The sequence below is a fragment of the Ochotona princeps genome, chromosome 4, assembly GCF_030435755.1.
Source record: "Ochotona princeps isolate mOchPri1 chromosome 4, mOchPri1.hap1, whole genome shotgun sequence".
NCBI classification, from domain to species: Eukaryota; Metazoa; Chordata; class Mammalia; order Lagomorpha; family Ochotonidae; genus Ochotona; species Ochotona princeps.
The window spans coordinates 16125068-16151940 of NC_080835.1; the positions used below are offsets into that span (position 1 = coordinate 16125068).

The following is a 26873-nucleotide window of genomic DNA, read 5'->3' on the forward strand; positions in this document are numbered from 1 at the left end:
TTTGGAAAGTCAGATATATAAAGAGCAGGAGACAGAGAGGAAGATCTTCCGTCCACTGATTCACTCCCCAAGTGGCTGGAATGGCCGGTGCTGAGCTGATCTGAAGCCAGGAGAGCTTCCTCCAGGTCTCCCATGCAGGTGCAGGGTCCCAAGGCTTTGGGACGTCCTCGACTGCTTTCCCAGATCACAGACAGGGAGCTGGATGGGAAGTAGAGCATTCTAGACATAAACCGGCACCCATGTGGGATCCTGGTGCTTGCCAGGGGAGAACTTCAGCCACCAGCCCACCGTGCCAGGCCCCCACAGCGCGTTCTTAAGCAGCCTTTCACGTGGAGCTAGTAGTGCAGAGGACCAAGTTCCCGGGTGCAAGGAATCCACGGGTGGAGACCCCAACCTGCAGCCGTGCCCTGCTCCTTCCCGTCACCCCACCCCCAACTGGAGCAGCGAACCCCACAAACACCCTCCCATCTCCTGGGGCGCAGGCGGTGTATCCAACGGAAAAGCGTCCGACCGCGAGTTCAAGGGCACTCTTGCCTTTGGAACCATTTGACAGACTGGAAAACACGAGGCCCAGAAAAGGGGCACCTCCAAGCACCCCGGGTCGCCCCGAGCCGAGAGGCAGAAGCCCGGGTCGGGGTTTTCATCCAAGGCCGTGAGTGGGCGCGTGCCCGGCTGCACCTTCTCAGGGGAACACGGGCCAGTGGGCGGGAAGAGTGCGCCCGGAGGCCGGCGACCCGGGGTGCCTGGAGGTGCCCCTTTTCTGGGGCTGCCTCGGTGTCCCAAGAACTGCTTGGGGTGTGGGAGAACCCCAAGTTCGAGCCTCTCGACGTTCTACTGGAAAGACTCGGGACTCCCAGGTCCCTTCTCTGGCATGAACTGCTCGGCCTGCCGCGCGCTCTCCGCGCGCAGGCGCCCGGGCGGGCCGGGCAGCAGGTGCGGCCGGCGGGGAGGGTGGCCGCCATTGGCTTGGCAGCGGCGGAGGGCGGCCGGGGCCCGTCGGGTGGGAGGTGACTGCGGAGATGGGGTGAAGGGGGCGGTTCAGAGGCGTCGGCGTCCCACGGGCCCGCGGAAGTCAGGCCGCCGAGAGGCGGGCCTCGGGCCGGAAGCCGGAAGGAGGACGCCGCCGCCCCGTCGCACGGCAGGTCCGTGGAGCCGTCGGTGCCGAGTGCGGCATGGAGAAGCTGCGGCTCCTGGGGCTCCGCTACCAGGAGTACGTGACTCGTCACCCGGCCGCCACGGCCCAGCTGGAGACGGCGGTGCGGGGCCTCAGTTACCTGCTGGCAGGTGCCACCCTGACCTTTGACCTGTCCCCTGCGGGGGGAGGGGAGACCCTGGCCTGGGACCCCCCACTGTCCCTTGCACCTGTTCATTTTGTGCTGGACAAGTCCTGGAGCGCCAGGGCAGGGGACGGACGGGGCGAAGCCCACGCTCACCGACTCCACCTCCTCCTTCTGCCCCTTCTCTTACAGGTCGCTTCGCCGATTCACACGAGCTGTCAGAGCTGGGTGAGCCGGGCTTGTGGGGTTCAGGGGCCTCGCGGGTTGAGGGTTCTCAGAGGGAGTGACTAATTCTGCCTTGGGGTCCTGGGTTGCCCATTGCATCACCTTGTGCTGGCGGAAACTCACAGGCCCCTGTCGTGGAGGGCCATGTCAGGGACCTCCCCTGAGCTGTGGCTGTTAAGCTGGCGCAGCTTCACCCTCCCTAGTGTGCGCTGAAGTGGGCACTGTCATGGACCTCCTTAACCAGCCCAGCAAACAGCCCTTTGGGGAGGTCAGGGGGCCAGCGCTGGTGAACCCAGAACCAGGGCTCAAGGCCACAAGTGCCGGGTGCCCGGGTTCCCGGACCGCCCCAGCCGCGGTGGTGTCAGCTGCCCAGTGAGTGCTGGAGGCCAGGCCTGGAAGGAGGAGCCGGGGTGTGCACAGGCTGCAGCCAGACGCGAGCCCGGGAGGTGGGGCCACACGGTGGTGGAACCACAAGGCTGTGGCCCCTAGGAGGCCCCCTGACAGTGGTGAGCCTTGCTGTGCAGGGTAGCCCTGCTTGCCGTCAGCCTGTCTTCCCTGGCCCAACCAGCCACACGCAAGGTGGCCTGCTGGGAAGTGGGCGGCAGAAGCAGGCCGCTGGCTTCTCCAGGCTCTGGGGGTGGTTGTGCCCAGCAGGTGACAGGTGACGGGTGCTGTGGCTCTGGGGAGAAGGGCAGGGGGCGGAGGCTGCCTCGACAGGCCGCTTCTGTCCTGCAGTGTACTCTGCCTCCAACCTACTCGTGCTGCTCAATGACGGCATCCTGAGGAAGGAGCTCCGCAAGAAGTTGCCTGGGGTGAGGTTTCTGTCAGGTGCTGGGGCGGGAGTACGCGGGGAAAGCCAGCCTGAGCTGCAGTGGCACGTCATGTGCTCTGAGTGGGTAACAGGCCTGGCTCCCTCTTGTCTGAGTTGTGCCCCTGTGTGCCCTCTCTCCTGTTTCGGGACCCCCCACCTTCACCCTCCCTTGACTTGGGTAGTTTTTTGCATTTATTTATTTTCAGTCACTGACACAGCAGAAGCTCCTGACATGGCTAAGCGTGCTGGAGTGCGTAGAGGTGTTCATGGAGATGGGGGCTGCAAAGGTGTGGGGCGAAGTGGGACGATGGCTGGTCATTGCACTCATCCAGCTGGCCAAGTAGGTTGCACCCCTCCACCATGGCTGGGGCCGGGTGGGGGCATGCCCAGCGGAGCGTTCCTCCCCCCCCCGTCCCTGCCGGCTAGCACCTCCCCACCAGCCCTGCATTCCCCCCAACCCAGAGCTGTCCTGCGGATGTTCATGCTGATCTGGTTCAAGTCCGGCCTCCAGACCTCACCCCCCATCGTCCCATTGGACAGGGAGGCCCAGGCCCGGGCCCCAGGTGAGCTGCTTGGGACTGATGGTGGGCTTTTAGTGCTGACCCAACACGCCAAACTTGAGCCCGGGACTTAAATGGCCAGAGTCCTCATTCTTTGTTGGGATGTGTGGCACAGCGAGGACAGATCTTCAGCCGCAGGTGGGACACCTGCCAACTTACACTGGGGCTGGCTCTGGAATGAGAGCCATGGCCTTGAGACACAGGGCACCCGGCGGCTGTGACCCGGCAGGACTCCTGGCCTGGCCCTGTTGGCCTCAATCTCTTCCCACTGATGCTGAGCGGGGACAGTTCTGTTTCTCGTCCTGGTCATGTTGGAAGCAAAGGATTGGAAGGATGTGGCCTCTGCAGCTTGGTCCCCTCCAAGCCTGGCTTCAGCCCCTGCGAGGTCTGGGTTCTTGGTCGCCTCTGGCCACAGAGGATGCTGACCTTGCCTCTGGTCAGGGGAGGGTTCCAGAAAGTTTCCCCTCATGCTCGGTGTAAGGGTCACGTTGAGTCAGCCACCGGCTGCCTGCTCTCCGTGTGGCCTCTGGGTTTTTGTGACACACACGTTCCTTCATGGGCTCCACTAGAAGCGTGGCCTTTTATCTGTCCCTGTTAGATGGTGACCACAGCCCTGGCAGTCAGGAGCAGCCATACGTTGGGAAGCGGTCAAACCGAGTTGTGCGAACCCTCCAGAACAGTAAGTGTGGAGGGGCTGGCTCCCTCCCATCCTACCCTGGTGGCCTGGTGGCTCACGTGTCTGTCACCATTGTGTTCCAGCTCCGTCCCTGCATTCAAGGCACTGGGGAGCCCCCCAGCAGCTGCAGGAAGGCCGGCAGCAACAGCGGCCTGAGGAGCCGAGCACCCCGCCCACCCCGCTGGGGCTGCGGGAGACCGTCGCTGAGTCCTTGTACATCGCCCGGCCCCTGCTGCACTGTATCCTTGGCGTGGGGGGGGCCAGCGTGGTCAGGGTCAGCAGGGGCATGGCTCGATCCCTGTGCCAGAGACCTCCTTGACACCTTGGCCGGCAGTGCTCAGCCTGGGCCTGTGGGGTCAGCGGTCGTGGGCGCCCTGGCTGCTCTCTGGAGTTGTGGATTTGACCAGGTAAGCCCAAGTCAACCTCCAGGGCTGCACTGCGCCTGCCCATCTCCCGCCTACAGACCCCACTAGACCTGGATGCATGGGCAGCGGCCCTCTTCCTTCTGCGGCTGTTTCCATGGACACCGAGCCCATGGCTCCTGCCCACCCCTAGCCCTGACTCTGACCCTGGCTATGTCCTTTTCTGTCTTCCTCCCAATCCCCCCAACAGCCTCAGCCTCCTGAATGACAGGAAGGGTCTGAGCCGGCGGGAGCGGGTGGAGCTGCGGCGGCGGACCATCGTGCTGCTCTACTACCTGCTGCGTTCCCCGTTCTATGACCGCTTCTCCGAGTAAGGAGCCGCTACTCCCAGTGCCAGCGGTGGGGGGGGAACAGAGGAAGGGGGTGCCTGCCCCCTCGTTCTCCACCCCCGTGCAGGGTTCCCTGACTAGGCGGTCAGCAGACACCACTCAGGCCCTGCCCCTCCCTGTTCATGTGAGCTTCAGCACCTGCTGGCAGGGGGGGCGTGGGGCCAGGGCAGGGCGGAGGGCACTGCAAGGAGACCCTCGGCAGGTGCAGGCTTGCTGTGTACACCTGCCGCAGGAGAGTTGAGATTATCCGCACTTATCAGAGGGTGCCACTGAGGCTCCAGGAGCTGAGCAGCTTAAAGCAGTCCATCAGGGCAAAGGCAGAGCCATCTCCCATGGGTGTGTCCCCCACAACACTGGGCCTGCTTTGTCCAGCTTGTACCAGTGACCTGGGATCAGTCCAGAGCTCCGCACAGAGAGGCCTGCTGGGGAGTGGGGGCAGTGCTGGGGGCCGGGTCTCCCACATACCCTCAGGGGTAAGAGTGTGAGGTCAGCTGTGGCTGCGGCTGCTGAGGCTGTGCCACGGGCGGAGCTCCCAGGAGACCCTCGTCTCGGACTCTGGAGCTGGGGCACAGCCGATGCCTGGGCTCTCACGGCCCCCAGCCAGCTATGTCTGGCAGCTCCTTCTGGTTCCAGAGCAGACTGAAAGCTTAGAGGAGATTACAGCAAAATCCTGTCCCACACTGGGAGAAAAGCCTCCTGGAGCCCTGTCGTGTCACGTGACCTCCCTGCACATGGCCTGCTCCTCTCAGAGTCCTTCCAGTTGGAAACTTGGGAGGTGACAGGGCAAGGGTTGGGACCCCGGGCCCTGAGGTCCCCCCTCCAGCCCAGCTCCCTTGCCCACCCCCGGAAAACAGGACCAGCCTGTGCTGAGCAAGGTCTAGAACTCTGTGAGAAATGCCTCATTTTCCCAAAAGACAGGAAACAGGCTGGTGGGGCTGTGGGGTGCCGTCTCTTCCCCCGACGAGTCAGCCAGGACAGATTCCCTCAGCTGTGAGGTGTGGGGCGGTCCTGCGCCCACATCGTGGGGTGGTTGTGGCGGTTGGAGGATGGCATGTGTGACGTGTGTTAGCACCCAGTGCAGGTGCACACTGGCCTCTGCATGGCACCACCACTGCCATCTCAGCCCACGTTCCTGACAAGCCCGCGCCCTGGCCACCCTGGGTGTCGACCCAGTAGTTCTGGGCCCAGGGCTTGCGGAGGGTCGGCCTGGTTCTGCTCCCCTCGGGGCTCCCCACTGTGCTGCTTGCTCCCCTGCCCTGCTGTCCTCAGGAGGCGTTCATTGAGGAGGGCCAGAAAGTCGCAGGGGGCTGCCTGCCAACCTAAAGCTCAGGGGGATTTTGGTCTTTTTATATTAAAAAATATATTTGAAAAGCAGAGAAGGGACCTGGCGGCGTGGCCTAGCGGCTAAAGTCCTCACCTTGAACACGCTGGGATCCCATGTGGGCACCGGTTCTGGTCCCGGCAGCTCCACTTCCCATCCAGTTCCCTGCTTGTGGCCTGGGAAAGCAGTTGAGGACGGCCCAAAGCTTTGGGACCCTGCACCCGCGTGGGAGACCCGAAAGAGGTTCCTGGTTCCCGGCTTCAGATGGGCGCAGCATCAGCCATTGCGGCTCACTTGGGGAGTGAGTCGTCGGGCGGAGGATCTTCCTCTCTGTCTCTCCTCTCTGTATATCTGACTTTGTAATAAAAATAGATCTTTAAAAGAAAAGAAAGAAAAGCAGAGAGGGAGAGAAGGGCTTCTTCCATCTTCTGGTTTATTCCCCCAGATGGCTGCCACAGGCCAAATCCAGGAGCTAAGAATTGCACCCAGGTTTCCCACGTGAGCTGGCAGGAGCCCATGCACTCAGCCATCTTCTTTCCAGGTGCACTAGCAGGGAGCTGGACTGGAAGCAGGGCAGGCAGGACTCAAACCAGGATGTTCCAACTGCGCCACAGCACTGGCCCCCGGAGCTGAGCTTGGAGGCTTGCTTGGCTGGGGCTGGTGAAGGCAGAGAGCTGCCCTCCCCCAGGATCTTGTCCTATTGGGCCATGCCTGTTGGCTGTTCGTGTCCAGGCCACACTGCCGTGAGCCTGGCAGCCCATGAAGGTGTTTCGCCTTCATGTTGGTAGGGTCCTACAGCCATCAGCCTCTTTCTCACCTCTGCCCCTTTTCCCCCAGGGCCAAGATCCTCTTCCTGCTTCAGCTGCTGACCGACCACGTCCCTGGCATCGGCCTGGTGGCAAGTAAGCCTCGGGGCAGGCTGGGGAGCGGTGTGTGTTGCATCGCCTCTGCCTGCTGCTTCACTTTGCAGTGTACCTGGCACAGTTGGGAGAGGCGGCCCAGAAGTCAGGGCTGGGAGGGCAGCAGCGCCCTGGCGTGGGTCAGGGTACCATGTAGAGCTGTGGGGGGTGGAAGAAGAGAGAGCATTCCATGGCGGGCAGGTTGTCAGACTGCATCTGGGTGTCTGCTTCCTGCCTCAGCGTTCTGGAACGATGTAGGACCGTCCTGTGGTGGGGAGGAGGGGAGCTGGCTGCACTAGGGGCTTGGCCTTGCTCAGGGCCTGAAGGTCCTTGGTGGGGTGCCATGCCTGTGTGGCCTCTCTCGGGCTGGTGCTAGGACAATGTGCCGGCTCTGCCACACCAGTGTGAACAGCTGTGAGGGACCCGAGTGGGAGCTCACGGCATAGCCAGGCCTGGAGCCCTCACTTCTCCCTCTCTCTCTCGGCAGGGCCACTCATGGAGTACTTGCCCACCTGGCAGAAAATCTACTTTTACAGCTGGGGCTGACAGGTCCTGGAGGCAGTGATGGCCAAGGGCGGCCTGCACTGCTGCTCCCGGCCAGGGGTGTCCTGGGGCCCTCTTCCCTAATAAAACTGACTGGCTCTGTCCAAGCATGTGGCCTCTCTGTGCCCACTGCCCGAGGCTCCAGGCCCCTCACCTCCCGCGGCCAGCCTCTGCACATATGCCCACTCACCAGCAGCACTGCCAACCCCTGCTCACCCCATCCTGCGCTGCGATGATGGGGTCACTGTGGTGGCAGCTGCAGGAGTTGGCAAACTTCTCTGGTTGCTCCCTGCTGATGGACGGACTGAGCCGGGGTGGTGGAGGACAACAGCCCAGCCTGCTTTGTGGCCTGGGCCTGTGCCTGCCCCCTCCTCCGCAGGGCCCAGCTGCCCTGAGGTGGTGCAACCCAGCTCCAGGGCAATGACACTGCAAGCCCGGAGTCCCCAGTTGAGAGTAAAAGGGTCTCCTTGCCCCTAGGAAAGGGGTGACTGGATTCAACATGGAGGAGAGGGGAGCCAGAAAGGCTCTGAAAGTGGGGTGCACAATTGGGGCTTCTGCAACCCAGGGACTCCCAGGTGCCACACCTGCCTGGATCTGTGCCAGCCTCTGCAAGAGAACAGTCCAGGACTGTGGGCCAGAGGCCTGAGGTGGCTGGTGGGCTGCCCCGATGTCCTGGAGGGCTTTGGCTGTACCTCTGTTCCCTGGTCCTCACCTCTTTCCATGGACCCTGGTCATGGCTTTCCCTTATAACCTTGCAGAAGCACCTTCTGGGTCCTGGGCCAAAGAAGGAACACAGGGACCTCAGGCCAGGGCCAAGGGCGAACTGGCTGTCCGGAGCAGGGCTCTCGTGACCTTCAGCTTCGTTAAGCAGCACTCTGGTCTCTTGCTCCATCCAGGCCCTGTGCCATGTGCTGTGGGTCAGGAGTGAGCAAGGCCTGGCTTCTTGCCCCCAAGCTCTCCCAGCTGCATGGTGACACCTGCACACAGGCCCTGGGGCTGCCATAGTCTCCCAAGTGTGTGGAAGGCCATCAGCTGGGGTGGACAAGCTGGGCTGCCTGCCTCCTGCATCAGTGCCAGGAGGTGAGTGGAGCTCCGCGTAGGCCCAGATTTGTGGGTAGTGCCAGGAAGCCGGGGTGGGTAGCTGTGCTCAGGGAACAGCAAATTACTTGGTATGGGGCCTTTGTGGATGGAGAGGAAGGCTGAACTCGGGCAGGCAATCACCTGGCCTGCAGGGGGCGCCCGAGAACTCATGGAATGTATCTTAGGGAAAAAACTATGCATGGATCTCAAAAAATTTCTGAACCAAAATAAACATCTTTTAATTCCATTTTCAATAAAGTTCTTGAAGTGCCTTCATGTGGGAGGCAGTGGGGAAGGGCCCTACATGTTTAGACTTCCAGCAGGTCCCAGCAAGAGGCAGGCAGATGGTAGGCAAGGTGTATAAAGGACCAGAGACCTTCGGTATTAAGTAAATACGCAGGATTTCAGGTTCCTGGCAGGGTGAACCTTGGAGGCGGTCCAGGAACCCAAGGCAGGTCCAGGAGATGCGGTGTCTCCAGGACACACAGCCGGTGCGTAGGCAAGGGCCCCAGGCTGAGGGCACGGAAGGCCTTCAGTATCCCCAGGATCTGGAGCAGGAATGAGGCCTCTTGGGAGTCAGGGCTGTAGTTCCAGGAGGGGCTAGGGCCAGATGCACAGCCCAGCAGTGAAGATGCCTTGTCCCCGACCAAGAGTGCCTGGGTTCATGCCCTGGCTCTGCTCCCAATGCCAGTTTCCAGCTAGTGACCAGCCTGCGAGAGGCCATGGCTGGCAGCCCTCATGATCAAGTCTCTGCTGCCCACAGACGGAACTGACTGCGTTAAGTTCTCAGCTCCTGTCCTTGCCCCAGCCCAGCCCTGCCATTGTGTGCTTTTCGGGAAGCCAGATGAGAGCGCACTCTCAAAAATTAAACAATACAAATGGGCGGAGGGTGGCGCTGCAGCAGCTAGCAGGTTCCTTTCTGAAGCCACTGGATTCCTGTGGCTGTGAGTGCACAGGTTCTCACACCACAGTCCAAATGCAGCCAGGGAGTTTGTTTTACACTAGTTTATATACTCAAAAGGCAGAGACAAAGGGCTCAGATCCACCAATTCCCTCACTCCCCAGTGGCCTGCAACAGCCCAAGAACTCAATCCGGGTCTCCCACATGGGTGCCTCCAGGGTGTGCGTTAGGAAGCAGGGACCAGGCAAAGGGCTGGGAGACAAACCCAGACACTCCAACAGGGGATGTGATATCATAGCCAGGCACTGTTTAAGGCTCTGTGGTGGCAGATGAGAGCCTGGCATGTATACCCGCTCAGTGAGCCAGCTGGGCTACACAGCACCGAAGTCAGGAAGCAGCATGCCTGCAGAGGGGTCCCCTCCAGCCTCCCACCATGGGGCCTGTCCACCAACCCTGCCGAGCATCCACCGGGTGTCCAGGGGGCCAGGGCATGCGCAGTGCCTGGAAGTGTCCCCCACTTTGTCCTCCCAAGGGGTCAGAGCTTGGCCATCTCACCTGGAAACCTTTGCAGCTTCCAGTGGGGCAAGGTCTCTCTTGCCCTGAGGGGGGACAAGGACCCCTGAAAGCATGATGTGTGTAGCCTGCGCAGCTCCCTGCTGGTGGGGGCCTGACTGCTTTAGGCCCTCCAGCTGGCAGGACGTTGCTGGGGTCACAGGCAGCAGACACGGGGAAGGTGGTGGCTCCATGGATGGTGAATATAGTGACCCTGGCTGGGGCATCTCCTGGGTGTCAGATCCTAGCCACATGCTACACGTGACCTCACAGGTCAGGGAGAGAGACCCACAGAGACTAGTGAATCTGGCTTGCGGGAGGCAAGGTCAGGGTCTGAGCTGACATCAGACCCCACGGACGGTACCCTTCATGCCTGGGAAACGGCAAAAGAACGGGTTGGCCTCTGGCCTTGGTCACAGCAAAGGAAACCCAGACGTCGGCCTGGAGGAGGCGGTGTCAGGCCTTGCTGCACAGCACAGAGGTGCTGACTCCGGGCCCTGGAACCATTCCCTTTGTGAGGCGGCCCAGGGAACTGGGCTGGCGGTTCCGGTTCCGTAGTAGAGTCCGGGAGGGAGCGGCAGGGGAGGGAGATGGTGCTCACCATGCTGGGAGCACTGTACCCCAGGGCTGGCTTTAGCCTCTTCCTCTTCTACCTCATCCTGGCAGCTGCGCTGCTGCGCCCCCAGCCTCTGCGGTAAGGCCTGGGGGGTGGGCCTGGAGCGGTGGGGAGGGGCTTGGGGCCCCACCCTTCTCTTGCACAAGGAGGTGCCGGTGGCCCTTGGCCCAGGGCCCAGTGTCCCTCTCTCCCCACCCCACAGGTCTCCGCGATCTGTCCCCGAGGACTTCTCTGCACCCCTGGAGCTCCCTCAGCCACTCTCGGGCCTGGTGGATGGTAATACCTCCATGCCCTCCCCGAGGGGGGCCCTCAGTGCCTCTCGGTCTCCCTCCTGCCCTCACACCCAATCTCGACTTCAGCCGCCATACCACCCACACTCCCTTCCTTTCCTCTTTAGACTATGGGATCCGACCAAAGCACCCCTGGCCTGGGGGGTCTCGGCCCCTGCTCTCCCAGGCCCAGCAGCGCAAGCGCGACGGGCCCGACATGGCCGAATACTACGATGCAGCCCTGTGATGCGAATCCCCCATAAAGCTATTCTATGCAACAGTGTCCATGGGCAGCTCTCCTGGCTGTAGGCCCCAGCGGGGGTGGAGGGGGCTGCGCACGCACACACACCTGCTGAGGTCCAGACAGGAAGTGGCACTTTAATAGTTGTGGCCAAGGCTAAAGGACCAAGATAGGGCTCTGGGCCAGTTGGGAGGCCGTCCTTTCCTGCCAGCCTACACTGCCCTCCCGCTCCCTGCTGCAGCTCCCCATCCCTGGGGGTGGGGGGCAGGGGTCATAGCCTGCACGCGGGGGTAGTGTCGGGGGAGGGCCTGGCATGCCAGGAAGGCTGGAGGTGGCACCTGGCGAGAGGTCCCCACAGGCCACAGAGCACACAGCAGGGATTTCACCTCCACTTGTGGCCATTTCTGTCCTGGAAAAGTCCTCAGAAGGCAGATGGGCCCAGCCTGAGCATGGGGCTCTTGGGAGGGGGCCAGGGATGGGGAGGCGGTGCACTTGCAGGGTGACCCGGCCCTTGTCAAGGCGGGAGCCGCAAGCCCCTGGCAGGGGGAGGCAGGCTCCGAGTGGCCGCCCTTCCTGCCCAGCCCTGCTCCGGCCCTGTCCCCTTCCAGTTCCCAGGCAGCCAGCTCTGCCCTCCATAGCCAAATGCAGTCCTGTATGTTACAGCAGACCACCTGCCCCACCCTGGGCCGACAGCCCCACCTCCCCGGGCTCTGCTGCTGGGCGTGGTGAGTTCCGTGTCGCTTTCTCAGAGGGCAGCTATCCCAGCTGGCGGCCACATAGGCTACTCCAGGTAGATGTCCTCTGTGGGGCAGGTGTACTCCACAAACTGCTTGTAGAACTGCTGGAAGGCTCTCCTGGAAGACAAGACCCGGATGACAGGAGGGGCATGGTGGAGGGAGGAGAAGTGGGTGTGTACCCAGGAACTGCCAAACCAGAGCCTGAAGGTGCAGGCTGGGGTTCTGTCTGCCCCACCACAGCCCAAGGCGCCCCCCTCACTTCCTGGTCTCTACAGAACTGCAGCACCCGTGGGAGACAGCTGCTGTAGGGAAGCGCCCAGCACTAAAAAGTGGGGAGTGCTCCTTTGCTCAGGACCCCTGTGGCAGGGTCTGGAGTTGGGGTTCCAGGAAGCCCACACCCCGCTGCGTACCCCACGGATTCTGCCAGGGCTTTGGTGGAGTCTTCAGACACAAAGACGTGGCAGGCAAACCGGTGGTCAGCTGGGTGCTTGGTGATGAACCCAAAGTACCTGCAGAAGGACATGCCTAGCTGGGGGCCGCTCAGTCCCACAAGTGCCCCCTGGCGGCTCCAGACAACGCCTGGCGCCCCAAGCCCTGCCCCTCCCCTTACTTGTTGTTCTTTGGATGGTATCCACAGAAAGAGATGTTCTTTAACTGGAAAAAGTGGCTACATTTATTCCCCTGCACAAGGAAGAGGGAAAAGCAAGAGAGTGGTCACACAGCCTCCAGGGGGCACAGCCTGGTGGACGAGGTGCACCTGCCCACCTCCAGTCCACAGGCAAGCTGGTAGGAGGGGAGAGCGGCTCGGGGTGTCACCTGGGCCTCAGGGGAGTCGTCAGCCTTGACGCCAATTTTGACGCCTCGCATGCTGATCTCGAGGACGCAGCTGGAAGGAGGGTTCAAGTGCACGGTGAGCCGGCGGGTCGTGGCGATCTGTGTGTGGGGCACAGAGGGGATGATCAGGCACTGTGTGTCCACTTCCCTGCCCACCTCTCCTGTCCCGGGGAGCCCCTGAAGCCTTCCCTGCCTCCAGACAGCCAAGTCCCTCTCCCCACAGGTGACACAGGGTGGCGCTGGCAGCAGGAGCCGGGTACCTTTTGCATAGCAGCACAGAGGACGTCATTGCCCTTGTGATAGGGAACCTGGACTGAGCCCAGGAACTTGACCCGGAACTGGTCTACCCAGTCGCTGTTTTTGGCCAGGGCTGGAAGGCAAGCAGCAAGTGAGGAACCATGGAGGGGGAGGATGAGGCACAGTGCAGAAGGGCTGAGCCAGCAAGGGGGCCACCATCCCAGGAAGTCACCTAAAGGGGGAGTGCCCACCTTAGCTTGCAAATGGAGCCAAGGTCACTCCTGCTTGGCAGGGAAGTGGGCAGACTCAGGGGCTGCCAGCCCAGGGCGCGGCAGGGGAGGGGCAAGCCGCTACCTGCCATGTGTTCTGGCTCCTTGGTGACCTCGATGGCGTAGTAGGCGGGAAACACGCCGCGGGCCCCAGTGCGCATGTTGTAAGCCTCGTACCAGTAGTCTTCCGCTTGCAGCTCCACTAGCAGAGGGTCGTCCACCTCCAGCTCAAGTTCATCTTCATGTCGAGGCACGAACCTGTCCTCAGCGAGGGACCCGTCACTCATTCCTTGCTCCAGTTGCCCGACCAGGCCCATCCCGTGAACACGTCTTTAGTTCAGCCAGCTCCCAGGGGAAGCCCAACGCCACCCAGGCAGGCATATGCTACTGAGGGCCACTCCTGGCCCCTTGTAAAGCTTAGAGGCCACAGGCTCCAGCACTGTCTCTGTGTGGGCACTGTGGGGCTACCACGCGCCATAGCCCTTGGTCGCCACACTCCTGACCCTGGGGTCTGGGGGTGGAGTAGATGAGGGATGCTGGGTCTGCTGCCTCTGGGCAGGAGCTCACCTGAATATGGCCCTGTGTGTCTGCTCCTGCTCCACCCCGTTGATAACACAGGAGAACAGCCCGAAGGACTCGGCACCTGCGGGAGCACGCACAGTTGGAGGAGGCTGCCCTGGTGCTGGGGCTGGTGGGCTAAAGAGGCAGGCAGGAGAGCTCTGTCCTGGGTCACCCGGAAGGCTCCCCCTGCCCCTGGTCCGGTTTCCTGACTCACTGGAGGAGCGGGAGCGACCGCTCATGAAGACGTTCAGGAACTTCTTGGAGAAGTGGACGTCAGGCTCATCTGGGGTGGAGTCCTCCGAGAGGCAGGCCGGGGGCCTCGGCCGAGGTGCCTCCTCATACTCCTCGCCGATGGCCGACTCATAGGGCGAGGAGGCGGAGGCGCAGTTGTCGTAGACGGTGGCCGAGTCACTCTCATCACTGTAGTCGCCGAAGCATGGCCGCAGGCTCACCAGCTCTAGCTGAGCGTGCTCATCCACCACCAGCGTGTACTTGACCGAGTCGTAGGACAGGGCACTCGTGTCCGAGCTCAGCGAGGCCCGTGGTGGCGGTGGTGGTGGCTCCCCCCGGCTGCCCCGCCACCCTCCTCCAGGTGGCTCAGCCCGCTCTGGGGACGACAAGCAATCAAAGCCCTCATCCTCCTCGCTGATAGAAGGATGCGGCCGGCCTGCCGTGGACGGGTAGGCAGCAGGGTCTGGGTCAGAGCTGACCGACATCCGGCTCTCGGCGGGCGGCAGGAAGCCAGAAGCTGGCTCCGTGGGCTCCGGTGCCCTCTGCACTGGTGTCAGGTAGATCTCCTCGGTGGCCTCTAGTCGCACGTCAGCCTGGTAGTGGATCCGCTCCCGGTGAGAGTGGCCCCGGCCCCCGGGGGGCACAGCGGCGGTGGAGCCACCTGGGGGGGCCATCTGGGTGGCAGCGCTGCGGCGGCACGGGCTGTCGGTGGAGGTGCCCCGGTCCTTGGTGGGGGCAGGGCTGCCCGGGGGTGGCAGCTCGTCGCTGAGGCAGATGTGTTCGTGCGGTGGGGTCTGCTCCCCTGAAGGGCAGGCAGAACAGCACTGAGCACAGCTGCCCTCATCCAAGACCCCCAGGCAGGTCCCTGCTCTGGGACATGACTCTCAAAAGCTGCTGCACCAGGCCAGTTTGCTTTCTGCAGCCAGGACTAGGTACAGGAGAAGATCTGACTCACCTGTCTTCAGCGGCGATGACGAGCGAGACACGCGATCCTGCCAACTGTGCTTTTTGCCCAGAGAGTTGTTATTCAGCGTGTCCTGTGTGGGGAACAAAGAGCCCTTGTGATGGGAGCTGGTCAGCAGTGCCCGGCACAGGGAGATCCTGGCCCTGCCCCCACCCAGCCTCCCCTGCAGCAGGCAGGAGGGGTGGCTGGTCCCAGCCCTTCCGCTGGCGCTGCAGGGAGGTGTCTGCCCCTCAGGCAGACGCTCCCACCAGCGGGGCGAAGGGGGTGATACGAGGCTGGGGGGTGCATTAAGGCTTACATGGGAGATGGCCAGGTGAGAGCAGGTAACTCACACCCTGGGGCCTGGAAGCCATAGCCAGCGAAGGACCAGGGGTGTTCTGAGCTGGCTCCAGGCAGGCCACAGGGCCCCAGGCCCCATAACACACACATAGGAGCACACATCCCAGGGATGACAGATGGCCACTGTCCGCAGCCTTCTTCCTGGACCTCCTGGGCTGCCTGCCCCCCATCCTCAACCCCCACCTCACCCCCAGGGTACTCCACATACAAGGCTTTGCCCTCCCCCATCCCTGGACTGGGTCGCCAAAAGTATACCAGAGGCTCCTGGATAAGGGACCCACCCCCTCGCTGCACACCCTGACTGCGGCCAGAGACAATGGGCCCCCAGCCAGCACTCCCTACTCTATTCAATTCTCCTTGGCTTCCAGCCCACCCAGCCAGGGGCCCTGAGCCCCCAACTCGCCACTCCCTCCCCCCATTCGTCCTCTCTGGGCAGACTTCAAACTGGCTGGTCTCCACCCCATCTCCTCCACAACTTTCCAGACCTTGCCCTGGGCAGGCCACTTGCACTCGGGGAACCCCACACGTCATCACCTGTGACCCCAAGCCCCATCCCCTTGCAACCTCAACGCCGGAGTTCTCTGGGTCCCCTACTTCTTTCCTCCAGGCCCCATCCACCCCTGCACGCCTTCACTCTGTCTCCTCAAGCCTCCGCTGCCAGCTAGCTCGCCACACGGACCCACTCGTTCCTCGGAGCCCACCTCCGCCGCAGGAGGCGCCCTCTGCACCCCACGCCTGCCCTGCCAGCCCCACCCCCGGCGCCTCACCTGAGACCGCGGCACCTGCGGGAACAGGTTCAGCGTGGTGGGCCGCTTGGGGCGGTACGTGTCACCGCTGCCCGGGCCCTGGCCCTGACCCTGGCTCTGGCCGCGGGGCGCCGGTTCCTGACCGGGCTCGGTCTCGGGCAGCCTTGCTCCTGGACGCCGTGTCGCGCGCTCTTCATCGTCCTCCTCGTCGTCCTCGGCGCCGGGAGTGTCCCCGGTGGCGTCGATCAGGTCCATCTGCAGCATCTCGGCCTGCAGCCGGCTGCCCGCACCGCCGCCGCCCGCAGACAGCAGCCCGGCGCGCGGGGGCTGCGCGGACGGAGGGGCGTCAGGGGGCGGGGCCGCGCAGGGAGGGGCGGGGCTGCCGCGCCCCGCCCCTGCCCGGACGAGTCCATCGCGCGTCCACGAAGGGTGAGCAGAAGGAGCGGAACAGGGGGGATCGAGACTGCGGGGCTCCTGGGAGGAGTTCCTGCTGGAAGCACAAGGCCGCCCCTCCCGGAGCCAATGGGACAACGCCTCTCCCCTTCCTACAATCCTCATTTCCAAGTCGTTGCGCCCTCCCGTTGCCTTGGCAACGGCCGGTGACCTCACCCGGGTAGTAAGCAGAGCCGAGTGAAGTCACCGCTGTTACCATGGAAACTTCGGGGTCGCCGAGGAGTTGGGCCTCCATCGCAAGGGACTGGAGCGGAGTGGAGGGGGGCGGGTGCCGCAGATTAGCGCAGGAAGGAGCGCCAGGAGGGATCGTGGGAGAACCGAGGCTCAACCAGGCAGGGAAGCGGCTCTCAGAATGCCGGGAGACAGACGCCGAGGGGGAGGAGACCCCGGTGGTCCCCAAGCCCCTCCACCCGCCAGCTTCTGCGGGCTTCTCCATCAGCTAACCCTACCTTCACCACTCACGGCCCCCTGTAGCTCCAGCCCTGCCACTACCTCCTGGCACCATGGACAGATCCCCAGGCCTAGCCACCTTTGGCCAGTGTGTGTGAAGTCTGCTGGAGCAGCCCCTAAGGCTGTGCCCACTAGGGTTGGGGTGTGGGGAACTGCAGGATTCTTATCTGGACTTCCTCTTGTCTGGCAGAGCCTGTAATCTCTCTACTGAGGGGCACGGGGTCAGCACTGAGCCAGGTGTGCCCCCACCCCGCAGCCCTCCTCCTGGGAGCCAAGGGAACCCAGCCCCAGGGTTTGCCCCGTGCTAGCCAGGGTCTCTTCCTGCTTTCTTGCAAAGAGGGAGTGCAGATCCTGGGCTAACCCAGGCCCTCCAGCTGCCGGGGAGTGAGAGGACCTCCTAGCAGCTTCAGCACTAGGAGATAGCCATCTCTCTGTGACAAGACCCAGGAGCCCCTAGGTGTGGGAGGTGCTGGGCCACGCCCTGGCCCTGTGTGAGGGCCCCAGCCAGGCTCTGGAAGACGCTGTGTGCTGTGGTGCAATGGCATCTGGCAGCTCTTCCGAGTGAGTGATGTCCTGAAGTCCTGCACATCCCAACCGACTCCACCCTGCTGGGCCTCAGGCCGCCTGCCAGGAGCGCTCCCAGAGGGGCTGAGGGAAGTCTGGCTTCTGTCCTGAACCCTGACTCTCCTTGCCCATGGTCCCATAGGCAGCCGAAGCAACTGCTTCCTGCCTCAGCCCCTGGCAGGGGAAACAAAAATTCTGACAAGCCATGCTCTGGGTGTTTCCTGTTCATCCTTCCTTGAGGGTGGCCCCCACTTCCATCCGCAGCCACACTGTCGCCGCCCTCCCACGGGGAGCTTGGCCTTACCCGCAGGGACAGGGCGTCTTTGCACTGCAGGCTGATGCCACACTCATCGGTGATCTCCGAGAGATCTTCATCCTCAAACTCCTCCAGGCTGATGTCATGGGTGAGCCTGGGGGGGGAGGTGGGGGCGGGAAGCCAGAGTTACATCCCCAGGGGACCCACCAAAGGGTGGCCTCTGGCAGGCCAATGGGGGAGGCTGGGACTCTGGGAGGGTGTTAGGGGCTCATGCCTAAAGCCAGTTCTCTAGGGCAGCAGTGGGCTGAGGAGGCTGGGAGCTGTGTGAGACTGTGGCTAGCCAGGAGGCAGTGGCTGCAAAGCCCACAGGTCAGAGCCTCATCAGCTCAGCCAGATCAATTCCTCCCCCAGCAATCGTGGTCAAGGCAGGTTGCACCAGTTCAAGTTCACCTGCACAGAGTGGAGAGCAAGAGGTCAGTGATGTCTGGGGTGGGGCGTGGTGGGTGTCCCCGTGCAACTCCCAGGGACAGGCAGAGGGTGCAGCAGGCCCACAGGCGTGTTCCCCACCCCCTCCTTGAGTACCCCCCCACCCCAAGAGCCCTGAGAACGTATGACAGGCAAGCTGATGTCAGAGTTTCAACCCACTCCAGAAGAGCCCGTGCCTTCAGCACCCTCTTGTTGGGTTCATCTCTTCTCCTTACCAGGCTAAAAGATCCTGCACAAGAGTCGGCTCTGGAGGGAGGGAGGAGCAGGACAGTCCCCCCACACTCCTACCCCCACCATGCCCCAGCTAGGGCTGGAGGTATCAGAAGCTTGGCGGTCAGACAGAGCACTTAGGCCATCCTCCCACCTCCTGGGCTAGCCCTGTGCCCCCTGCATTGGAGCGCAGGGCACGCTTGGCCCTGGCGTGCTGTGCTAGGATGTGTGGCAGGTCGATTAGTATTACACCAGGAGGGGCTGAGGCTTAGACCAAGGTAGGCAGGCCTACTGGTCCAAGGTCACCCAGGAGAGGGTGTGGCCCAGCTCCCCCACCCCAAGGCCTGCATCCCTGCCTGTCACCTCCATCAGACCCCACAGACACACTGAGCTCCACAGACCCCCCCAGCAGCCCCCATTCCTGCCTCTGCCCACCCCCACATTCCCTACCAGCGTTCCCACTGGTCCTCCAACCAGCTGTCATCGTCAGGGCTCGAATCCATCTTCAGTACCAGCTGCATGGATAGCCCTGCCCAGCCGGGGGGCTGAGGGACCCCAGGGCTGCCCTCTCATGCCCAGTAGGCTGGGGGGGCCAGGGCCCCGGCCGCCGCCACTGCCACCACAGCCACCACCGGCCTTCACCGCCTGGGCCTGCCTCTTTGCCTCCTGTCCGCTGCAGAAGCCTGGCAGCTCATTAAAAATAGATGGGCTGGGAGAGGGGACAGCAGCTGCCGACCCCAGGCCTGGCCCCAGCCCTTCCCAGTCTAGCCCATGACAGCACGCAGCCTGCCTCAGCCAGCCCAGGATGAAGCCGCAGCAATGGCAGCAGAGGCTGTAGCAGCAGCCGCCGCGGCAATGTCGCCGCCTCCCTTGCGGGATCAGGTTACTGCGATCAATGCTACCGGCTCCACCTGCCCTTCCAATGCCCCCTTGCTGCTGTTGTCGTCCTTCAGGGGGCCAGGGTGGCCCCCCTCTCCAGCCCCAGGCTGCTAAGCAGATGGCAGAAATCTGGGCTGTTTCCCCCCCAGAAGCCGGCCCCTGCCCTGCTTTAAAGGGCCAGTACCACATTCAGGAAATCAGGCGGGAGTTGGGAAGGGCACCTTAGGCATGGAGACCCCAGCCCCGCACCCCACATAACATCACGGAGACCCTGTGGGCACAGGCAGGTCCACCCACCTAGGGCTGACGTAGAGCCTGACTTACCCAGCCAGGCCTAGAGAGCCAGGAGGGGTGGGCTGAGGGATGCAGCGGGCCTGCTCTGAGGAGGCAGAGCAAGGAGCAGGCCCAGTGTGGGGACTGCTTGGTGCAGAGCTGCAGGGCTGCAGTGACATCAAGAGAAGCCGGAGGAGCCACACAGCAGTAGCAGGTTCCAGCCAGAGACCAGGGACGGGGGTAGACAGTGGGCTCTCGAAGGCCCTTTCTGACCTGTGTGTGCATGGTGGCGGGGGGGGGTGGCGGGGGGGTGGCGGGGGCAGGGCCCAGGTTTCAGACCCTCCAGTACATGTGCAGAAAGAAGGCCTGTCTCAGAAGGTCCGGCCAGGACACAGCAAGCACCTCTAGCCCATGGCAGTGAGCCCCTAGGGCTGGCACACAAGGGCTACCCAGATGGTGAGGCAGGGCAAGTGAGCACAGAGAAGCAGCCCCAGATCCAGGCAGCGGCACCCCAAGCCCCAGGAGATGCCTCCCTGCTCTGGTCAGGGACCCCTGCACACAAGCCATCTTGCTTGATGGAGAACAGCTTGAGTACCCAGGCTCCTGCCACCCACAGTGGGAACAAGGATGGAGCTTCAGGCTCCAGTCTTTGGCCTAGCCCAGCTCCAGCTGTTGGATGAAAGAGTTCTGTTTCTCTGCCCTTCAAATCAATAAATCTTGAAACAACCCCTGTAAGCCTCCTAGTCTTCCTGCCAGGGGGTGCGGCCGCCTCCTATGCCTGGCATTCACGTGCAAGCACCTGTCCCATGGCCCCAGGGTGGGCGGGGGCAGCTGAATGTCCTTTACAGATGCCGGAACTGGAGCTAACTGGGCCACAACGATGGACAGAGCAGTAGGCTGGGGCCCCTAGGTGCCATAAAGGGAGTTCTTGATCTGACACAATAGAGTTCTCCGTCACCCGTGACTTAGATGAGGACACAAGAAGGGTCCTGTATACACCAAGTGAAACTGCCAATTGAGCCTGGCATGATGACTCAATTGGCTAATCCTCTCCCTCCAAGTGGCAAGATCCCATACAGATGCCAATTGTGTCCCAGCTGCTTCACTTCCCATCCAGCTCCCTGCTTATGACCTGGGAAAGCAGTAGAGGACGGCCCAAAGCCTGCACCTGTGTGGGAGACCCAGAAGAAGCTCCTGGCTCCTGGCTTCTGATTGACTCAGCCATTGCGGCCAACTGGGGAGTGAACCAGCAGATGGAAGATCTTCCTCTCCGTCTCTCTCCTTCTCTGCGTAATTCTCTCTGCCTTTCTAATAAAAATAAATGAGTCTTCAAAAAAAAAAAAAAAGGAAAAGAAAAAAAGAAGCCACCAACCCTTGCCCACCAAGCCTCAGAGAGCAGGTGAGGATGATAACAGAGTCTGTGAGGTCACTGCCAGGAACTGAGGGGGAGCAACGGGCCAAGGAGGCCCCATTTTGCAAGCCACACCCCCTCCACGAGAACCCTGCCCTTCCTTTCCTCTTCTCCAGGCACCCGATGCACTGCGATGTGTCCTGGCCTGAACCCTGGGAGATCCTCCTGTGGGGGAAGGCTAGCCAGAACCTTGAGGGAGGCACCTGTGAGGGAGGAAGGGAAAGAAGAGGGAAGGCAGGCTCTCCTCCCTCCTGGAAACCTGGGCCCTGGGTGCCAGGAGCCCACTGCTTGCCCTGCTCATGCTCACGTTCCCTTCAGACCCGCGCCTGCCCATCCCTCACACCTGCTGCCTGGCTCTGGATGAGATGATGGTCAAGGTCACAGTCACCCACCCTCACCTTTGGAGCTGAACCTCCCATCAGCACATGGCGGAGACCTCTCTTCCTGTGTAAACTCGAGCACTGTCCACCCCATGGCCAGCCACCTCCTGCTGTACCTTACCACTCCCCTGCCAAACTGGGTGCCCCAAGTGGCCCAGATCACTGTGCCTTCCGTGGGCCAATGTGGACTTGCCCTTGCCACACGCTGTGACTCTTCCCCAGTGCTAGTGGTACTGGGGAAAGTGAGCAGAAGAGGCCTCCACTGGGTAAGGCCACAAAGGAGCCTGGTTCACTACCCAAGTGGCTGCAATGGCCAGAGCTAAGTTGATCCAAAGCCAGGAGTCTCTGCCAGGTCTCCCATATGGGTAAAGGGTCCCAAAGTTTTGGGTCGTACTCTGTGGCTTTCCCAGGCCATAAGGAGGAAACTGGATGGAAACTAGAATAGGCAGGGCACAAACTGGCACCCATGTGGGATGTTGGAAACATAGGGTGGAGGATTAGATTACTGAATCATGGCACCAGCTCTTTGGTTTGTTTTTTTGAGACTGATTTCTTTACTTGAAAGGCAAAGTGACAGAAAAAGAACCATACACATACCTCCTCCCTGCCACCACACACACACACATCTGCTCGCTCACTTTCCCAAATGATCACCACAGCCAGGGCCTTGCCAGATGGAAGCCAGGATCCTGGAACCCCACATGGGAGGTCCTGGGTCTCCCACACAGGTGACAGGGACCCCAGCACTTGAGCCATCACCAGCTGCTTCCCAAAGCAGGGAACTGGAGTGGAAGCAGAGCAAGTGGGACTCGAACTGGCGCTCTGGTAGTGGATGTCGGCCTCACAACAGCAGCTTCACCTGTGGCACCACGGAGCTGATTTCTGATGTCTCCCCCTTCCTTAAGTCTCCTCCCACATCCCCAAGCCAGGTTGTTCACTCTATCCCCCAGGCACCCCTTGTCCCGTACCAGTCCCTTCCGGGGACAGTCCCAACGTCTCTTCCTTCTTTTGTCTTGCTCACTCAGAGTCCAGATAGCCACTGCATAAACTATCCAACTTGTTTTTGCAGGGCTTTGTCAAGAACACTTATCGCTTGAACAACATTTTCTTCAAGTATTTCCTAAGTGACCCAAGTTACTATGCTCACTATAAAAATAAGAAATCCAAAAGTCCCTTGCCCCATCCCGTGCCCAGAGGTGACCATGAGTAACCCACTGAGCTGTGTGCTAACAAAAATCATCTGCAGGTTATTTAGAGCCACACTTCCACACCGCACTCCTGGAGCCTCCTCCCACACCTCCCACTCATCCTCCTCCAGGAGGGGTGCCAGGGATTGTTCTGTCTTACAGGTGGCGAAGTCACCTGGGGTCAAATCCCAGCTCCACCAGGTCCCTCGCCTCTCCAGGTCCCAGCCTCTGCATCCTCAGAGTGAAGAAGAACATGAGGCCATGTGTCCGAGGAAGGCACCTGTGTCCAAAGAAGGCACCTGAGACCGAGGAAGGCGCGTGTTCTCGCACATGCATGTGCACCTGGCTCTCGGAATGATGTCTGGTGCAAATCCATACTGCTCGTGTACCCAGGCCGGTCCTTAACCACGTCACACACCACTGAGGCACGACTGAGCACCTGCTGTGTGCTGGGCAACAGGGGCAGGTCCTCCAGGGTGCCAGCACATGCAGCCCTTTGGAGCGTTCCCAAGGGTGGTCTCCTTGGAGTCTTTTTTTTTTTTTTAAAGATTTATTTTATTTTCATTACAAATGTCAGATATACTGAGAGGAGGAGAGATAGAGAGGAAGTGGAGCTGCCGGGATTAGAACCAGCGGCCATATGGGATCAAGGCGAGGACCTTAGCCACTAGGCCACGCTGCCGAGCCCTTCTTGGAGTCTTAGCACTACCCCAAGCAGGGGCCAAGCTGGCACTTTGGAGACCCAGAAAGCGGAGGTTCAGAGGGGTTATGAGCCCAACATCAGAGCACAGAGCTCAGAAGGTCCAGCCAAGGATTGAACCTTGGCCCAGCAGGTACTGTGAGCTTCCCACTTTGCTCCAAGAAAAGGTGTTACCTGACCAGCGTGAAATGGAGCTGGGTCAAGGGCTGCAGGAGGGGGTGGTGCGGGGAGGGGGACAGTACAAGGGAAAGGGTAGGGGGGGGGGGCGCTGCAGGCGCAGCAAGGAAGTCCAGGCAGGCAAGCTGAGACAGAGACTCTTATTATTCCCACGAGCTGGCCTTGTCCTCACAGCTGGGCCACGGTGTCCTGGAGGGCCAGCCCACGCCTCAGTCTTTGGGCCTGCAGCAGCAGCTGCTAACCTCGTCTTGACCCAGGGCTGGCCACATACACTCACTGGCCAGCATTCACCGCCCCAGCTCCATCTCACTAAAGTATGCTCAACAACTGACCGCCTTTGACCGTCTTTGACGGTCAAAGGCCGGGCTGGGAGGAGAGCAATGTTGCCCCCAAGGGGAGCTGGCAGAGGTAGAGGGGAGAGACTAGGCAAAGCCCTGGGGTGCAGGCCAGCCGCCCCTCTCTTACTTTCCTCAGGCAAGCCCCTTACTGCTCTCCTCCAGCTCAGTCACAAAATGGGCAGCCAGCCGCAGGAACCTCTCAAGGGATGGTGGTGGGGGTTAAGTGAACTAGCACTGGAGAAGACTTGGGACACTAGCGTCTGCCACAGCTGCCTGCGAGCAGGCAGGGAGGCCACTTGTTGCACACTGACTGGATGGACACGGTGCCTTTCCAGGAAGGAATCGATAGCAATTACCCCCACTCAACAGATGGGGGACCAAGCCACACAGGACCAAAACCTGCAGAGCGAGGATTTGAACCAACGTCCCTTTGAGCCCCAGGGTAGGCAGGCGGTGTGTGTGTCATGCCAGGTCCAGTGGCAGGCATGATGGCAGAGGCTGTAAGTCCTGCACGGAGCCGAGGGGGCCTGGCCACCTCCTTCCAGCCTCCCTACCCTCTCCGCCCACCACAATGCCATTAGAGATCCCCAAGGCAAGTCCCTGCCCACTAAGGGCCCATGAGCCACAGATGTCCTTGGTCAGAGAAAGAGCTGGCACCAAAGCCCAGCTGAGGCCTGCCTGGGGTAGGGACCCCAGGGGATAGGCAGGCGCCAGCTCGTGTGACAGGGAAACAATGGGGTTTGTCCAGGCTCCTTTCTCTGGGCTCTGGAGCAGTTGCTGCCTGCTCCTCCTCCTCCTCCCTGGCTGAAGGCCAGATAGGAGGGAGGTTCATTTCTCCCAACCCCACACACCCACCCTTTGCATCTCAGGAAATCACCTGGCCTAACACTGGATGAGGCAGTGGTGGTGGAAGGGGGCGCTGAGACCACGGTCCTTAGTCTTCAGGCCAACAGGGACGCTGGCCCATGTCTCTGGCTTGCCCCAGGGAAAGACACTCATAGCAGGCATAGGACTCTCCTTGCACCTGCTCTGAAACACATCTGACCAGGTCCGTGTGCCCTGACTATGTCAATCCAGCAATCAGGCCCTCTGGCCAGGCAGCACTGGGGGAGGGAGCCACTATTCCCTCCTCCCAGCACCAAGCTTGTCTGTTACCCACACGGAACTGGGAACCAAGGACCACCCTAGCCTGCTTTCCTCTCCACTCGGAAAACCCTCATCAGACAGGCAAACATCCGCCCTGCCTGCCTGTTCTAGACCTCGACCTCGACCCCGGCCTGGTCTGGCCAAGGCCCTGCGGTGGGGAAGAAGGCGTCCTCTGAGCCCCCTCCCCCGATTCTAGCTCAACACCTTGCACCCGAGGACGCGCAATGGCGGCCGCAGCCGCACGGCGCACGGCGGGGCGATCGGTTCCCACCCAAGTTGGTGTGCTTCCCGAGGCTTCGGTGCAAGAAAGCCCACCCAGCCCCAAGCCGTCCTCGCGTTCCCGATTCCCGAGCCACTGCGGCGGGATGAGCCAGCCCCGGCTGCTGGGTCCCGACGGACGGGAGGGCGCGGCGCGCGGCGGCCGGAGATGCTCACCTGAAATTGGGAGGCGACGCGATGTGCAGCCCCAAGAACGGGGAGGCAGCCGGCGGGGAGGCTGCTCCCCCGCCCAGGCCGCCGCTTTCTCGCTCCGCCATTCTCGGCCACAGCCCTGGCCATCCGGGCGGAGCACAGCGCGGGGGAGGCAGCAGCGGCGGCGGCGGCGGCGGAGCAGGGGGCGGGGGCGCGGGAGAAGCCGCCGCCGCCGCGGGGCTCGGGCGGAGAGCGAGCGGCGGGGCGCACCTGCGCTGGGCAGGGCGCGGCTCCCGACGGCGCGCCGCTGGCGGCAGTGGCGAGCGCGCACCGGTGCGCGCCCCCGGGCCGGGCCGGGGTCTCATACGCTCCGCCCCGGCGACGCCGGCCCCGCCCCGAGGCGGTGCTCTCCGAGGTGCTGAAGGCACGCCCCCCGCCCCTCGGTCGCCTGGGCTCGGCCCGGCCCCGTTCTGGTCCCCAACCTCGCAGAGCACCCCCATTCCCATGGCTGGCGCTGCCTCGGCGGGGGGTGGGGGGAATTAGTTCCCCAAGCAAGGCCCTCTTTGGCTGTCTCCAGAAGGGACAACGATGGCGGGAAGGACAGGAAGGTTGTGGTTGAGGAACAGGATCTTGGACAGCCAGGTTTGAATCAGGTGCTCTCTGATCATAGATGAGTGGGTGGGGGACCTTGCGTTGTTGATGTCCTGGTCCCACCTGTGAAAGAGGGACTAGACTGTCAAATGTTATGGTGCTCGTGAGGCTGACAGGTAACAGAAATGTGTTGTCCACAGGAGCTGGGAGCACTCTACCTCCTGCGCTGAGCTCCAGGCCTCTCCCACTGCTGTCCCCTCCTTCTCTGGGGACTCCAGGTTGACCAAACCTGCCCCAGACATCTGTCGGTGGTGTCCAGAGCGCCTCACCCTCCCTCTTCCCAGCTCTGCTGCGTTTCCCATAAGGCACCCCTCTGGGGGGCACCCGTGTCACCCAGACCCCTCCCACCAGTCTGGGGTTCTTTGGTTTCCAGCGCTCCCGGCACCTCTAGCACGGCTAGGGTCCGGCCATGTCTCCCTTCCCCTTTGATGGAAGTCTAGGCCGCCAGCGACCCTGCATTTCTTTCACAGCACGGACTGCCGAGGTCAGGGTCCCAGTCTGAGTGGTCCGCAGCTTCTCTAGTCAGGTCTCTCTGGCTTCTGTGGCTGCTCGAGGCCCACAAGCTATCCTGTCTTCCGCAAGGCAGGCCAGGGCAGTCCTGCAGTTGGCAGAATCCCATCTGCCCTGTTGACTGCCAACACGGTTCTGCTGGCCCCGCTCCTTCGACGCGCCACCCAGGGAGTGGGCGACCTTTCAGCAACAGCCCCCAGTACGCCAGAATCTACAGCTGAAGGTCTTGGCTGCCGTGGTCCTTTCACCAGGCCCTCGCAGCAACCATCTGCTGCTATGGAGCCCGGCTCCTCTCCCAGGAAAGCAGTCTTGCCTAATTACCACGACTCTTAATTGTTCCGTAGAACTGGGCTTGCCCCAGCTGGGGTGCTTCCATAGGAAGTCAGGGGTATGTATGTGTGTAGGACATCCAATCCCTTCGGAACCTTCTGCTAAACAGAGGTTATTTTAGCTCCGGAAACCAAGCCAGAGCCATGTTAAAGAGAAACATGGGAGAAGGAGAAAGGGAAGGGCAGGTGTGTCTTAGTGGGGAAGAAGCCACAGGAAGTGGGAAGCTGAGCTGAGAACAGGCTGTGTGTTAGACTCGGGTTCTCCTTCTTTGCTTTTCTCATGCTGTGGGGCTGAATGTGATTATCTGGGGGAGCTGGCCTGAGCCCTCTCCCACAAGTTGGGGTGTGCATGCCAGAGCGGTGGGCGCCAGGCTGCCATCTCCAGTAGGGGAGCCCACAAGCACTGCAGAGGGGGCAAAACC

At 61.9% G+C, this 26873-nt stretch overlaps 3 protein-coding genes across 6 annotated transcripts; 2 read left to right on the forward strand and 1 right to left on the reverse strand.

Annotated features, from left to right (window-relative positions):
- Nucleotides 1-914: 914 nt before the first annotated feature.
- PEX16 (peroxisomal biogenesis factor 16) lies at nt 915-7171 on the forward strand. 4 transcript variants are annotated; one of them, XR_009245288.1, is made up of 11 exons: nt 916-1284; nt 1470-1505; nt 2238-2314; nt 2520-2653; nt 2776-2876; nt 3472-3552; nt 3633-3788; nt 3884-3956; nt 4162-4281; nt 6067-6162; nt 6459-6523. XR_009245288.1 is itself a non-coding variant. In XM_004585373.3 (11 exons), exons 1-11 carry the CDS (start codon nt 1173-1175, stop codon nt 7064-7066), a joined length of 1014 nt encoding a protein of 337 aa, XP_004585430.2. In that variant the 5' UTR covers nt 916-1172; the 3' UTR covers nt 7067-7171. The 4 variants fall into 4 exon arrangements, 3 of the variants coding, with proteins under 3 accessions (XP_058519106.1, XP_004585430.2, XP_058519108.1); XM_004585373.3 differs by lacking the exon at nt 6067-6162 and adding an exon at nt 7008-7171; XM_058663123.1 differs by lacking the exons at nt 6067-6162; nt 6459-6523 and adding an exon at nt 4918-5064 and having other exon boundaries at nt 915-1284.
- A 1759-nt stretch (nt 7172-8930) lies between these two features.
- FREY1 (Frey regulator of sperm-oocyte fusion 1) lies at nt 8931-10764 on the forward strand. The gene is made up of 3 exons (XM_004585592.2): nt 8931-10290; nt 10415-10488; nt 10610-10764. Exons 1-3 carry the CDS (start codon nt 10187-10189, stop codon nt 10726-10728), a joined length of 297 nt encoding a protein of 98 aa, XP_004585649.1. The 5' UTR covers nt 8931-10186; the 3' UTR covers nt 10729-10764.
- A 75-nt stretch (nt 10765-10839) lies between these two features.
- On the reverse strand, nt 10840-25246 carry MAPK8IP1 (mitogen-activated protein kinase 8 interacting protein 1). The gene is made up of 12 exons (XM_004585374.2): nt 24986-25246; nt 17412-17517; nt 15662-15967; nt 14547-14628; nt 13575-14393; nt 13367-13442; nt 12885-13057; nt 12554-12663; nt 12276-12392; nt 12070-12140; nt 11870-11968; nt 10840-11576 (listed from the first exon to the last, which is right to left on the reverse strand). Exons 1-12 carry the CDS (start codon nt 25084-25086, stop codon nt 11504-11506), a joined length of 2133 nt encoding a protein of 710 aa, XP_004585431.2. The 5' UTR covers nt 25087-25246; the 3' UTR covers nt 10840-11503.
- Nucleotides 25247-26873: the final 1627 nt, after the last annotated feature.

Bases quoted from the DNA above. Each gene is read 5' to 3' on its own strand.
- FREY1 (XM_004585592.2), top strand. From the start codon at position 10,187: ATGGTGCTCACCATGCTGGGAGCACTGTACCCCAGGGCTGGCTTTAGC. The intron at 10,291-10,414 runs GTAAGGCCTGGG...CCCACCCCACAG, and splicing joins CTGCGCCCCCAGCCTCTGCG to GTCTCCGCGATCTGTCCCCG. The intron at 10,489-10,609 runs GTAATACCTCCA...TTTCCTCTTTAG, and splicing joins ACTCTCGGGCCTGGTGGATG to ACTATGGGATCCGACCAAAG.
- PEX16 (XM_004585373.3), top strand. From the start codon at position 1,173: ATGGAGAAGCTGCGGCTCCTGGGGCTCCGCTACCAGGAGTACGTGACT. The intron at 2,877-3,471 runs GTGAGCTGCTTG...TGTCCCTGTTAG, and splicing joins GGCCCAGGCCCGGGCCCCAG to ATGGTGACCACAGCCCTGGC. The intron at 3,553-3,632 runs GTAAGTGTGGAG...ATTGTGTTCCAG, and splicing joins TGTGCGAACCCTCCAGAACA to CTCCGTCCCTGCATTCAAGG.
- MAPK8IP1 (XM_004585374.2), bottom strand. From the start codon at position 25,086: ATGGCGGAGCGAGAAAGCGGCGGCCTGGGCGGGGGAGCAGCCTCCCCG. The intron at 13,443-13,574 runs GTGAGTCAGGAA...GTGCTCCCGCAG, and splicing joins CGGTCGCTCCCGCTCCTCCA to GTGCCGAGTCCTTCGGGCTG. The intron at 11,969-12,069 runs GTAAGGGGAGGG...GTCCTTCTGCAG, and splicing joins TACCATCCAAAGAACAACAA to GTACTTTGGGTTCATCACCA.